This window comes from Oncorhynchus mykiss, chromosome 2, assembly GCF_057628025.1.
Source record: "Oncorhynchus mykiss isolate SJ-2025 chromosome 2, ASM5762802v1, whole genome shotgun sequence".
Classification (NCBI taxonomy): Eukaryota; Metazoa; Chordata; class Actinopteri; order Salmoniformes; family Salmonidae; genus Oncorhynchus; species Oncorhynchus mykiss.
Genome location: NC_143023.1, coordinates 94,703,220 through 94,716,697, shown reverse-complemented (window position 1 = coordinate 94,716,697; position 13,478 = coordinate 94,703,220). Strand labels below are relative to the sequence as shown.

At 44.0% G+C, this 13,478-nt stretch overlaps 1 protein-coding gene across 39 annotated transcripts in view; it reads right to left on the bottom strand.

The window, feature by feature from the left end:
- LOC110500292 (CUGBP Elav-like family member 2) overlaps positions 1-7,718 on the bottom strand; it is a 54,663-nt gene extending 46,945 nt beyond the window's left edge. For 13 of the 39 annotated variants that reach the window (XR_016489557.1, XR_016489573.1, XR_016489579.1 and 10 more), the window contains exon 1: positions 835-1,605. Coding sequence is in view for 13 of the 39 variants with exons in the window: in XM_090213221.1 (XP_090069347.1) it covers positions 835-917 (83 nt within the window). In the remaining 26 variants the exon portion in view is untranslated. Of the gene's footprint in view, positions 1-373; positions 726-834; positions 1,606-7,150 lie in introns of those variants that run through there. The other 26 variants (XR_016489540.1, XR_016489547.1, XR_016489551.1 and 23 more) reach the window with 9 other exon arrangements.
- Positions 7,719-13,478: the final 5,760 nt, after the last annotated feature.

Genomic DNA, 13,478 nt, shown 5'->3' with positions numbered 1-13,478 from the left:
TCTAAAACAACATGTATATATTTGCTGTTGACTGGCTTCCTTTACTAACAATCTATTTCGGCGGTCACAAGATGTCCATTAAAATTGCTCAATAATGTACCACGTGTGTTCCGCAAGACACCCTACACGAACCTCCATTACGGGAAATCGATTGCTAACGGGGAACTACGGTCGCTACTCGCTACAAAAGAAACGTAGTTAGTTGCCTGCCCCTCGTGAAACATCCGAGTATAAAATGCATTTACTGTCTCGTGAAAAAAGCATAACGTTACATTATAGCGAATTATGCAATACATCGACTTGATATCAAAATCGTTGCAATAGGGTGTATAATTTCGTGTTTGTTTTTGAGCCATTTTCTATCATGGCCTACCTGTTACTGAACAGAAGACTCCGTTGCTGCCTTCTCTGTTCCTCTATTCGTTCAAGCAAGCGGCATGAAGAAAAAAAAATCAAAAGGGCGGCTGCCGCGTGTGCTGCTTTTTCTCGCGCTCTCACGGTAACGACACCGAAACACACAAGCAATTCTTTCTAACTGACTATGTTAAACACTTTAGAATGACGACTACCTAGTCCGATAATGTCTGGAACATGTTAACTCCGGAAGCACATGTCACTTCACTAGCATTTCCTTAGCCAAGAAGTAAACATTTTTTTTCCAGCTAGCTAGCTAGCTAGCCATTTCACTTGCTATGTTACTCAGACATGACGGTGAATTCTCTCGTAAAATTATCAGTGCGTTGAATGCAACTTGAGGTTATTTTATTATACGCAATTAATGCAACAAAAATATTTTAGATATCGGTTATTAGAATCTAATAAACAGTTACTTACGTTGTATCTTCCGAGCTCATCATCAACCGGCTTTCTACCATCCTATCCGGATGAAAATCCAGACCACTGTATGTCGAAGTCATTTTCACGAGCTACAACCAGAACCCACCACGCTGTAGTCAACAATGAAAGCGAGTGAAATCGCCTCGAGATTCAACTCCTGCGCGACCACAAGACGCAGCGGGACAGGTGCAGGAGGGGGGGTTATATTCTAGCCTTCTACTCAGAGCAGCAGCATGCGAATACTAATCATCAGTCGTTTGACATTCGTATTCTGCTATCCCCAGCTAATTTCTCCTCCAATCCCCCGTTGAAATAAACTACAGGCGCGCAACTGGGCGGATTCGATTATGTTGAACCGCGGGGCCCCGTTCTGTGGCCCATGACGTGAACGGGCAAAAGCGGCGATGGAGGAGCGCCCTTTCAAATCGAACAATATCAGAAACATACATTTCTTTACCATAAAATATGATCGAATTTTCATTGTGAATCCAGACAAACCGTTTTTATTAAAAGTAATCACTTTTGCATGTGAACACACATAATCATACACATTACTCCACATACTTATTTACTTCACTTTTGTTTTAAGGGATGCAATCCATTTTCACCCGGTGCAAAACACGCCTACCCGGACCAGGTTAATCGAATCCCCTCACTGTCAAAGCGATTGCAGATAGGGATAGCTAGAGAGGCGTGGCTACTTCCATTCCATGTCAAGTATGTAAAAATACTGTAGGCTAGTCCAGTCATCTTGGTTTACACTTTCTCAGAATCCACAATGTGTTTGACAATTTTTTTGTCAGTCTATTTAAATTAGGCTACACAAGTGTCTTCACTCACACCAACCAACCATGGCTCTCAATCTGACCTAAATTATGTGTTTGGGAAATATGGCATGTGTTGATCCAAGGACATGAAGACCCCCACATTCCCTGGCTAGACTAGTACAGACCCAAGACAGAAGATAGCAGAAAGCAATTTACATTTTGTAACAGAGGTAAAATATTATCAGAGAAAGGAAAAGTATACAGCAACCCAAACCACTTCCTTATACCTTGACTACAGACACAATACCATTTGTGAAAGAGGTTAGAGAGTATAGGCTATATGGCAAACCCATTCCCCGAGGAGTCCTTAGCCCAAAGCACTTCGCTATTACCAATCAAGTAGCTATAGGAAATTCTCATTCTATAATCCTCTTGCCAATAATTCTCATGAATTGCTCCAGATTTTAGGTTGAGCCACTCGACTCCAAGTCCAGTCCTTTCCTATTAGTATCTGGGCCAGTATTCAGAGTAGAAGTGCTGATCTAGGATCAGGTCCCCCCCTGTCTAAATAATCATATTCATTATGATATGAAAGGCAAAACTGATCAGCACTGCACTTCTACTCTGAGACTCTTTGTGAGTATAGGCCTGGAAGAAAACCAAGTGATTAAGGTCATTAAAATAAAAAAAAATCCCAGGCCTCCTGAGTCTTTGGTTACATCCCAAATGGCACCCTATTCCCTACAAAGTAGGGGCCCTGGTCAAAGTAGTGCACTACATAGGGAATAGGGTCTATGGGCCCTGGTCAAAATAAGTGCACGACATAGGGAATAGGGTCTATGGGCCCTGGTCAAAAGTAGTGCACTACATAGGGAATAGGGTGCCATATAGGATGTACACTTTGCTTCTATAGAGGTCACAGTTCATGTTACCCTTTTGTGATTTTGCTGGTGTATTCCTGGGGGGGAGGAGCCTGTCTTTCTTTGTTGAACTGAACTTGCCAGGCGAGGTCTTCCTATATGAAACCCACTCCGAGGGGGGCTGAAACCACGGTTGTCAAGTACTGGTTGTACAAGAGCAGAACAGAGCAGAGTAGGGGTGTATTCATTAGGCACCCAACGGAAGAAAATGTACTGAATCACAGAGGGAGGGAGGGGCTACCTGAACTTGCCTAATAAAAAACACTCATTTTGGTTTGCTGTTGCAATTTGTTTTGGTATGTTGTGGCCTAATGAATACAACTCGGAGCAGAGAGAGTTTGGTAGCTTCATCAACTGGACAGGAATCGTTCATTATAGCGTTCGCAGCAGCTTCTCATTCACATCCCCCCTAAAATAATATTGGGAATATCTGATAAGCACTGATAAGGAATATCCCATTTATGAAACCCCAGTTAATTCTGTATCCATAACAATTTTCAAGGCAGACTACACTGCAGTTTGTGTTTATGTTAAGCAAAGTTTAAAAGAGCTTTGCTATGCATCGCATACATACAGTTTTGTGCCATCTATTTTGTGAAGTGCACCAGTCTGTCCTGCAGCAAAGCACCCCCACATCATGATGTTGCCACACCCGTGCTTCACGGTTGGGATGGTGTTCTTCAGCTTGCAAGCATCTCCCTTTTTCCTCCAAACATAACGATGGTCATAATGGCCAAACAGTTCTATTTTTGTTTCATCAGACCAGAGGACATTTCTCCAAAAAGTACGAACTTTGTCCCCAAGTGCAGTTGCAAACCATAGTCTGGCTTTTTTATGGTGGTTTTGGAGCAGTGGCTTCTTCCTTCCTGAGCGGCCTTTCAGGTTATGTCGATATTGGACTCGTTTTACTGTGGATGTAGATAATTTTGTACCTGTTTCCTCCAGCATCTTCACAAGGTCATTTGCTGTTGTTCTGGGATTGATTTGTACTTTTCGCACCGAAGTACGTTCATCTCTAAGAGATAGAACGCGTCTCCTTTCTGAGCGGTATGACGGCTGCGTAGTCCCATGGTGTTTATACTTGCGTACTATTGCTTGTACAGATGAACGTGGTACTTTAAGGTGTTTGGAATTTGCTCCCAAGGATGAACCAGACTTGTGGAGGTCTACAATTTTTTTCTGAGGTCTTGGCTGATTTCTTTTGATTTCCATGATGTCAAGCAAAGAGGCACTGAGTTTGAAGATAGGCCTTGAAATACATCCACAGCCTCACCTCCAATTGACTGAAAGCCATAACCAGCCTTTCAAAGCATTTTATGGCTAAAATGTGAGTGCTATAACGCGATAGTCATTTAGGCAGGTTACCATGGCGTTCTTGGGCACAAGGACTATGGTGGTCTGCTTGAAACATGTTGGTATTACAGACTGGGTCAGGGAGAAGTTGAAAATGTCAGTGAAGACACTTGCTAGCTGGTCAGCGCATGTCCTGGTAATCCATCTTGCCCCGCGGCCTTGTGAATGTTTACATTGTTGCCCAGAACAGCTGGTACTCTTATGAATGGTTCAGTGTTGCTTGCCTCGAAGCGTGCATAGAAGGAATTTAGCTCGCCTGGTAGGCTCGCTTCAAAGGGCAGCTTGCGGCTGTGTTTCCCTTTGTAATCTGTGATAGTTTGCAAGCCCTACCACATCCGCCGAGCGTCAGAGCCGGGGGTAGTATGATTCAATCTTAGTCCTGTATTGACGTTTTGACTGTTGGTTGGCTCATCGGAGGTCATAGCGGGATTTCTTATAAGCATCCGGATTAGTGTCCCTTTCCTTGAAAGTGGCAGGTCTAGCCTTTAGCACAGCCTTTAGTTGCCTGTAAACCATGACTTCTGTTTGGGATATGTACATATGGTCACTGTGGGGACAACATCATCGATGTACTTATTAATGAAGCCGGTGACTCATGTGGTAAACTCCTCAATGTTATCTGATGAATCTCTGAACATATTCCAGTCTGTGCTAGCAAAACAGTCCTGTAGCTTAGCATCCACTTCATTGGACCACTTCTGTATTGAACATGATTTAAAGGTGATCTAGAGTTTTTTCGCCTCTAATTGCACAGGTGACATGCTGGTAAAAAAATGAGGTAAAACGGATTTTAGTTTCCCTGCAATAAAATCACTTGCCACTTGGAGCGCCGCCTCTGGATGTGCATTTTCTTGTTTGCTTGTGGCCCTTTACAACTTGTTGAGTGCGGTCTTAGTGTCACCATCGGTTTAAGGTGGTAAATAGACAGCTGTGAAAAATATAGATAACTCTCTTGGTAAATAGTATCGTTTGCAGCTTATCATAAGGTATTCCAACTCAGGTTAGCAAAACCTCGAGACTTCCTTAAAGGGATAGTTTGGGATTTTGGTAATGAGGTCATTTATCTACTTCCCCAGAGTCAGATGAACTCATGGATACCATTTTATGTCTCTGTGTCCAGTATGAAGGAAGTTAGAGGTAGCTTCGCAAGCCAATGCTAAGTAGCGTTAGCGCAATGACTGGAAGTCTATGGGTATCTATATGCAGAAACCCATAGACTTCCAGTCATCGCGCTAACACTAGTTAGCATTGGCTCGTGAAACTAGCTCTAAATTCCTTCATACTGGACACCGATAATTGTGCCTAATAATATTAGATCTCCAAAAATCTCATTAAGAAAAGAAGATTACATTTCAACAGTAGTCTCGTGGAATCCGACGAGTTAGTCTGAATATTGCAACGGTTAAGAGAGTTGAGCCAGTAACCAAAATGTCACTGCTTCGAATCCCTGAACCGACTAGGTTTAAAAAAATCTGTCGATGTGCCCTTGAGCAAGGCACTGAAACTCTAATTGCTCCTGTAAATCGACCTGGATAAGAGCGTCTGCTAAATGACTAAAATGTACTAAATATAGTCAAGTCTGACATGGGAGATCTGCTGGGTAGCCTACAGTAGGCTAAATTGTGGGCATAAAGGGAACATATTGTGCAGAGATATTAAAATAAATACTGTTTTATTGTTGCAACGGAAGTATGTTGCCGCCTCTCAGTGCTAGCCTCCCGTGTTTAATCCATCAGATGATTACTATGATAATCCTATTGTAATCCCTACACATACCATGCCATCCTTGTTTACTTACATATTTTCTATTGTATCCCTCTGTAATGTGGGACGAGCCGGACTATTCCTAGCCCCTACAAATCAATTCATCCAGCATTTGATTTGCACCTCTTCTAAACCAATGGTGAAGCAGGTCAAGTGAAAATAGGCCAACTGCACAGAGAGCGACCCAAATGGGTTATGTCACGTCTGTTTGTATATGTCGCCATAAACTTCCTGCCTGCCTGCCTGCCTGCATGACTGCCTGTCTGCCTGCATGACTGCCTGCCTGCCTGCCTGCCTGCCTGCATGACTGCCTGCCTGCCTGCCTGCCTGCCTGCCTGCCTGCCTGCATGACTGCCTGCCTGCCTGCATGACTGCCTGCCTGCCTGCCTGCCTGCCTGCATGACTGCCTGCCTGCCTGCATGACTGCCTGCCTGCATGACTGCCTGCCTGCCTGCATGACTGCCTGCCTGCCTGCCTGCCTGCCTGCATGACTGCCTGCCTGCATGACTGACATACTTTGTCTTAGCTCTGAAAGCATTTGCAGAATGGCAAACAACTGAAGCTGGCGCTCTCAAAATGGAGAAGGAGAGGATATGAGTATGACTCAATGTTGTAATCTAATCTGAAAAGAAATGCACAGGCGTCGTAGCCTGGCTGTAACGTTGGTTAACACAAACCTTATCAGAGTAGTTTGAGTTTAGGTTTGTGGTACTGGCTTATGCAAATTCCTTATTGGCCAATGTAAATTGTCCCGTGCCTTGCAGAAGATAGCTCAGAGCTTATGCTGATTTTGACCAGAGGCGTTAGAGACCGGATGGATGGAACTTGTTCTCAGAAACTATGCCCTGTACTTTCCAGTGGCCTCTCTGTCATTTTCAGGAGGTAGAATTCTGTTAGCGTCACCGACAGCCTGACAGACAGAGCCCCATTTCTTCAGTTTTTAACTGTGAACGAGAGTCGCACCTATTTTTCGTCTTCGACCCATTTATTTTTCTTCCATTTATTTTCATTTCTGGGTGACCGTTGACCTTCAGAAGGGACATCCTTTAATGTAGATACTGTTAATACATTTGTTTTTAAATCAGATAATATAATGTTGTTGTTTTTTTACACAATTGATTTGATAACTTCAATCAATAGGACTAATAGGTGCGTCCTGCTCAGGTCTGTCTGTTTCTTAAAGATGACGGAGGGAGGGTGGATTTTCGGGCAGGGGGGGAGATTTTCCCCCAGATCACAAGTTAGATTTTCTCTTTTTCTTTCAGTGAAAAACATAAACATCATAAATCTACCCTAACCCACCATGGAATGGGAATGAATACTGCAAACAATGAATTCAGCCTATAACAATAGCCATTATCCACCACCACAGGAACAAAGAAGCATTACAATCACTGACTATAGCTCCAACCACAACCACAACTACAACAAAAGCCAGCCAGTTTAGATCTGATTCCTTCTGAATGAACTAGGGGCCAACCCAACATCCAACCAACCCGACGGACGTACCTCAGAGATCCTAGGTCCTCATTCCTGACGGGGACACCAGCGGCGGAGGCAGAGGGGGGACAGCGCATGCTGTTAACATACAAGCTCTGCACCAGGGCTAGATCCGACGAGTGTTCCAACATCGCACGGTGCTCTTCCAGAAAAATCCAACTTATTGTGTGTGTTTAAATGGCCACTTCTCTTCTTCTCACTCTTTCTCCCTCTCTCCGGGTAGCCTATTTCTCTCTCTCTCTCTCTCTCTCTCTCTCTCTCTCTCTCTCTGTGTCTGTCTCTCTCTCTCTGTCTCTCTCTTTCTCTCTCTGTGTCTCTCTGTGTCTCTCTCTCTCTGTCTCTCTCTCTGTGTGTGTGTCTCTCTCTCTCTCTCTCTCTCTGTCTCTCTCTCTCTCTGTGTCCCCCCCCCCCCCCTCTATTTCTCTCCTCCTCTGGTTTAGTGCAGTAGAGCACCCCCTTCGCTGACGGGCGTAGCTGAAATAATCATTTTTGACAGCTCATCGTGGGCTAATGCATTGTGCCGCCCGCGGCAGCCTGGTTTGCAGGCTGCGGCCACAGTAGCACTCTTCCACTAATTGACACCCGTATTAGGAAGAGTCCAGGAAATTGGACAGGGTTGTTTTGTTCCTACTGTCACACTGGGCACACTGGGATACATGAGGCAAAGAAGGGGAAACTTCTGAATCATTTGCCCATGGATATTTGGATCTGTTTTTCACTCAGGTCCTGGGGTTCAGGTTGTTGTGGCACAATCCCTGTTTCATGTTTTGCATGTATATTGAATGATGCCTGGATACAGGAGAACTACAGTATAAATGTAGTTCAAACCCAGGTCAAATGGAGGTCAAACCCAGGTGTTGTTGTGATGAAGCACATACATGGAGCTAGACCCCAGGTGCACTTGTGGCAGGAAGTTTGGTCCAACCACAGTCTCTGGTTCCAACAGGGGAATCAATACAAAAAGAATAGCACCACACTCTTTTATAACACATAAAGGAATTTGTATGTCTTTATAATCTGTCAAACTTCAAATGTTGACATATTTCAATTTTCAAACTACAATTTTCAAACTCCTAACTAGTAACTAGGCAATTAAATGCGGGGCTTTTGCACAAGATTTAAGCTGTGTAAAACACCAAATATTTAACACCGGTAAATATTTATTGGGGCCCGGCTCCTATCCAGTCAGACCATCACTTCCTGAATAATCTCCTGTCTGACTGGAGGGGATGTGCATATGTCACATTCTCCAGATTCCCTCGACTGATGGATGATAAGCCACAGGAGGAGAAGAGAGAGAGAGGGGTACAGAGAGAGAGAGGAGAGACACAGAGAGTGTGATAGAGACATTGAGAGAATGGGGAGAGAGAGAGAGAGAGAGAGGGGTACAGAGAGAGAGAGGAGAGACACAGAGAGTGTGATAGAGACATTGAGAGACACAGAGAGAGACACAGAGAGTGTGATAGAGACATTGAGAGAATGGGGAGAGAGAGACAGTGTCATTATTACACTAGAGTAGAGATGTGGGGGAAGGATAGCGTGCTGCCTATACAGTATATGTTTAGTACAGTATATGTTTAGTACCGTATATGTCAGTAAGCCAACAATGTGGTGAGCATGAGTACCTTTTAATAAAGGAAACATTATGCTTGTCTCCTCTCTCTCAGATGGCATTTTGTTTGCCATCTCTGTCAGGCCGCACGTTGAGCCTAACCTGAACAGAAATGTCTGTAATACATTTGCTAGATGAAATAAAATAAAATGTTATTTGTCACATACACATGGTTAGCAGATGTTAATGCGAGTGTAGCGAAATGCTTGTGCTTCTAGTTCCGACAATGCAGTAATAACCAACGAGTAATCTAACTAACAATTCCAAAACTACTACCTTATACACACAAGTGTAAAGGGATAAAGAATATGTACATAAAGATATGTGAATGAGTGATGGTACAGAACGGCATAGGCAAGATGCAGTAGATGGTATCGAGTACAGTATATACATATGAGATGAGTATGTAAACAAAGTGGCATAGTTTAAAGTGGCTAGTGATACATGTATTACATAAAGATGCAGTAGATGATATAGAGTACAGTATATACGTAGACATATGAAATTAATAATGTAGGGTATGTAAACATTATATTAAGTAGCAATGTTTAAAGTGGCTAGTGATATATTTGACATCAATTCCCATTATTAAAGTGGCTGGAGTTGAGTCAGTGTGTTGGCAGCAACCACTCAATGTTAGTGGTGGCTGTTTAACAGTCTGATGGCCTTGAGATAGAAGCTGTTTTTCAGTCTCTCGGTCCCAGCTTTGATGCACCTGTACTGACCTCGCCTTCTGGATGATAGCGGGGTGAACAGGCAGTGGCTCGGGTGGTTGTTGTCCTTGATGATCTTTATGGCCTTCCTGTGACATCGGGTGGAGGTGTCCTGGAGGGCAGGTAGTTTGCCCCTGGTGATGCGTTGTGCGGACCTCGCTACCCTCTGGAGAGACTTACGGTTGTGGGCGGAGCAGTTGCCGTACCAGGCGGTGATACAGCCCGACAGGATGCTCTCGATTGTGCGTCTGTAGAAGTTTGTGAGTGCTTTTGGTGACAAGCCAAATTCCTTCAGCCTCCTGAGGTTGAAGAGGCGCTGCTGCGCCTTCTTCACGATGCTGTCTGTGTGGGTGGACCAATTCAGTTTGTCTGTGATGTGTACGCCGAGGAACTTAAAACTTACTACCCTCTCCACTGCTGTTCCATCGATGTGGATAGGGGGGTGTTCCCTCTGCTGTTTCCTGAAGTCCACGATAATCTCCTTAGTTTTGTTGACGTTGAGTGTGAGGTTATTTTCCTGACACCACACTCCAAGGGCCCTCACCTCCTCCCTGTAGGCCGTCTCGTCGTTGTTGGTAATCATGACAACGCGAGTTAGAGAAGTTGGCTATTAGCACACACACACACACACACACACACACACCAACACAATATGTTACTCAAACAGGTACCAGAACTAAAATATTTACATAGTGTTGTCCCAGACCCTGGAGCCATTGGCCATCACCCAACTGACAACAGGAAGTGACACATGAAGAGGCATACCCTAGTTTCAAATGACTTGTTTATTACTCTAATTTAGTTACTCGTTTCTCATCCGCCATCATATTTATCAAAGTGAAGAGTATGGCAGGCAAGAAGTTAGATAATTTCCTGCTGATAGCCATATGTAGTTTCAAATTACAACTCTATTTCCTTAGTTTGCATAGCAACTCATCATTGCTCATCCACTACATTGTTAAAAAATATTCTGACTATGACATGAAATCATATTAGTTCCTGTTGATGCGTATAGCTCCTCCTTTCATTCCAGGTACGTGATGGAACAACCTAGTGCTTTCGCCTAACCACAACATTAAGATGACATTTTGAATGAGATTTGCTCTGTGATATTCTTCTCTGACTCTGAGAGCCCAGGAGAAAATAAATCTAGGCCTCCGACCCCCATAGGTCTCTCTCTCTCTCTCTCTCTCTCTCTCTCTCTCTCTAACATTAAGTAGGAAAGGGATTTGAATGCAGTGCATGTGGATGTGTGTGTTCGTGCAGTGTGTGTGCGTGCAATGTGCGTGTGCGCAGTGTGTGTGCACTTCATGCAGGCTGGGAGGGTATCATAGGGATAAGACTGACATGATGAAGGGGATCCTCTCTTCCTCTCTTCCTCTCTGATCTGAGCATAAATCCCTCCTGTTTCAGCCCTACTCTTACAGTCTTAGTTTCCACATAAATCATTTAACGCTTATGTGGAAATACTAGCGAGTCTTTGTGATGTGTTGATGCTGTCTGTCTGCCTGTCTCTCTACCTGTGACTGTCTGTGCTAGGGGCAATTGCACATTCATATTCTGCACATCTACCATTCCAGTGTTTAATTGCTATATTGTATTTACTTCGCCACCATTGCCTATTTATTGCCTTACCTCCATTATCCTACCTCATCTGCACACACTGTATATAGACTTTTTCTACTGTATTATTGACTGTATGTTTGTTTTACTCCATGTGTAACTCTGTGTCGTCGTATGTGTCAAACTGCTTTGCTTTATCTTGTCTAGGTCGCAGTTGTAAATGAGAACTTGTTCTCAACTGGCCTACCTGCTTAAATAAAGGTGAAATAAAGAAAATATATTTAAAAAATGTTTGAAGTAGAGAGCGAAAGTTCCTGGATTCTTGGCCTGCACTAAGTTAACTTTCATTAGTATTTCCTGATATACCTCTGATCCAAATGTTACATTCTAACAGTGTAGTATCTATAATCTGATCCAAGTGTCACGTTTAACAGAAGGCTTGATTCTAATTCAAGGGATTTTGAAAGTAAAGCCGTATCAATTACAGAAACTGTGAAATTATATAATTCAGGAAATAACATCAATTATGAAGGTAACACTTTTTTCAGAAGGTCAATATAATCTGAAAGGAAAGTCAACCACATCCGTTAGTCAACCACCACATCCGTTAGTCAACCACCTCATCCATTAGTCAACCACCACATCCGTTAGTCAACTACATCCGCTAGTCAACCACCACATCCGCTAGTCAACCACCACATCCGTTAGTCAACCACCTCATCCGTTAGTCAACCACCTCATCCGTTAGTCAAACAACACATCCGTTAGTCAACCACCTCATCCGTTAGTCAACCTCATCCGTTAGTCAACCACCACATCCGTTAGTCAACCACCTCATCCGTTAGTCAACCACCACATCCGTTAGTCAACCACCACATCCGTTAGTCAACCGCATCCGTTAGTCAACCACCACATCCGTTAGTCAACCACCTCATCCGTTAGTCAACCACCACATCCGTTAGTCAACCACATCCGTTAGTCATCATCCATTAGTCAACCACCACATCCGTTAGTCAACCACCACATCTGTTAGTCAACCACCACAGCCGTTAGTCAACCTCATACGTTAGTCAACCACCTCATCCGTTAGTCAACCTCATCCGTTAGTCAACCACCTCATCCGTTAGTCAACCACCTCATCCGCTAGTCAACCACCTCATCCGTTAGTCAACCACCTCATCCGTTAGTCAACCACCTCATCCGTTAGTCAACCACCACATCCGTTAGTCAACCACCTCATCCGTTAGTCAACCACCACATCCGTTAGTCAACCACATCCGTTAGTCAACCACCTCATCCGTTAGTCAACCACCTCATCCGTTAGTCAACCACCTAATCCGTTAGTCAACCACCTCATCCGTTAGTCAACCACCTCATCCGTTAGTCAACCACATCCGTTAGTCAACCACATCTGTTAGTCAACCACCTCATCCGTTAGTCAACCTCATCCGTTAGTCAACCACCTCATCCGTTAGTCAACCACCTCATCCGTTAGTCAACCACCTCATCCATTAGTCAACCACCACATCGTTAGTCAACCGCATCCGTTAGTCAACCACCACATCCGTTAGTCAACCACCTCATCCGTTAGTCAACCACCACATCCGTTAGTCAGCCACATCATCCGTTAGTCAACCACCACATCCGTTAGTCAACCACCACATCCGTTAGTCAACCACATCCGTTAGTCATCATCCATTAGTCAACCACCACATCCGTTAGTCAACCACCACATCCGTTAGTCAACCGCATCCGTTAGTCAACCACCACATCCGTTAGTCAACCACCTCATCCGTTAGTCAACCACCACATCCGTTAGTCAAGTAAAGCCGTATCAATTACAGAAACTGTGAAATTATATAATTCAGGAAATAACATCAATTATGAAGGTAACACTTTTTTCAGAAGGTCAATATAATCTGAAAGGAAAGTCAACCACATCCGTTAGTCAACCACCACATCCGTTAGTCAACCACCTCATCCATTAGTCAACCACCACATCCGTTAGTCAACTACATCCGCTAGTCAACCACCACATCCGCTAGTCAACCACCACATCCGTTAGTCAACCACCTCATCCGTTAGTCAACCACCTCATCCGTTAGTCAAACAACACATCCGTTAGTCAACCACCTCATCCGTTAGTCAACCTCATCCGTTAGTCAACCACCACATCCGTTAGTCAACCACCTCATCCGTTAGTCAACCACCACATCCGTTAGTCAACCACCACATCCGTTAGTCAACCGCATCCGTTAGTCAACCACCACATCCGTTAGTCAACCACCTCATCCGTTAGTCAACCACCACATCCGTTAGTCAACCACATCCGTTAGTCATCATCCATTAGTCAACCACCACATCCGTTAGTCAACCACCACATCTGTTAGTCAACCACCACAGCCGTTAGTCAACCTCATACGTTAGTCAACCACCTCATCCGTTAGTC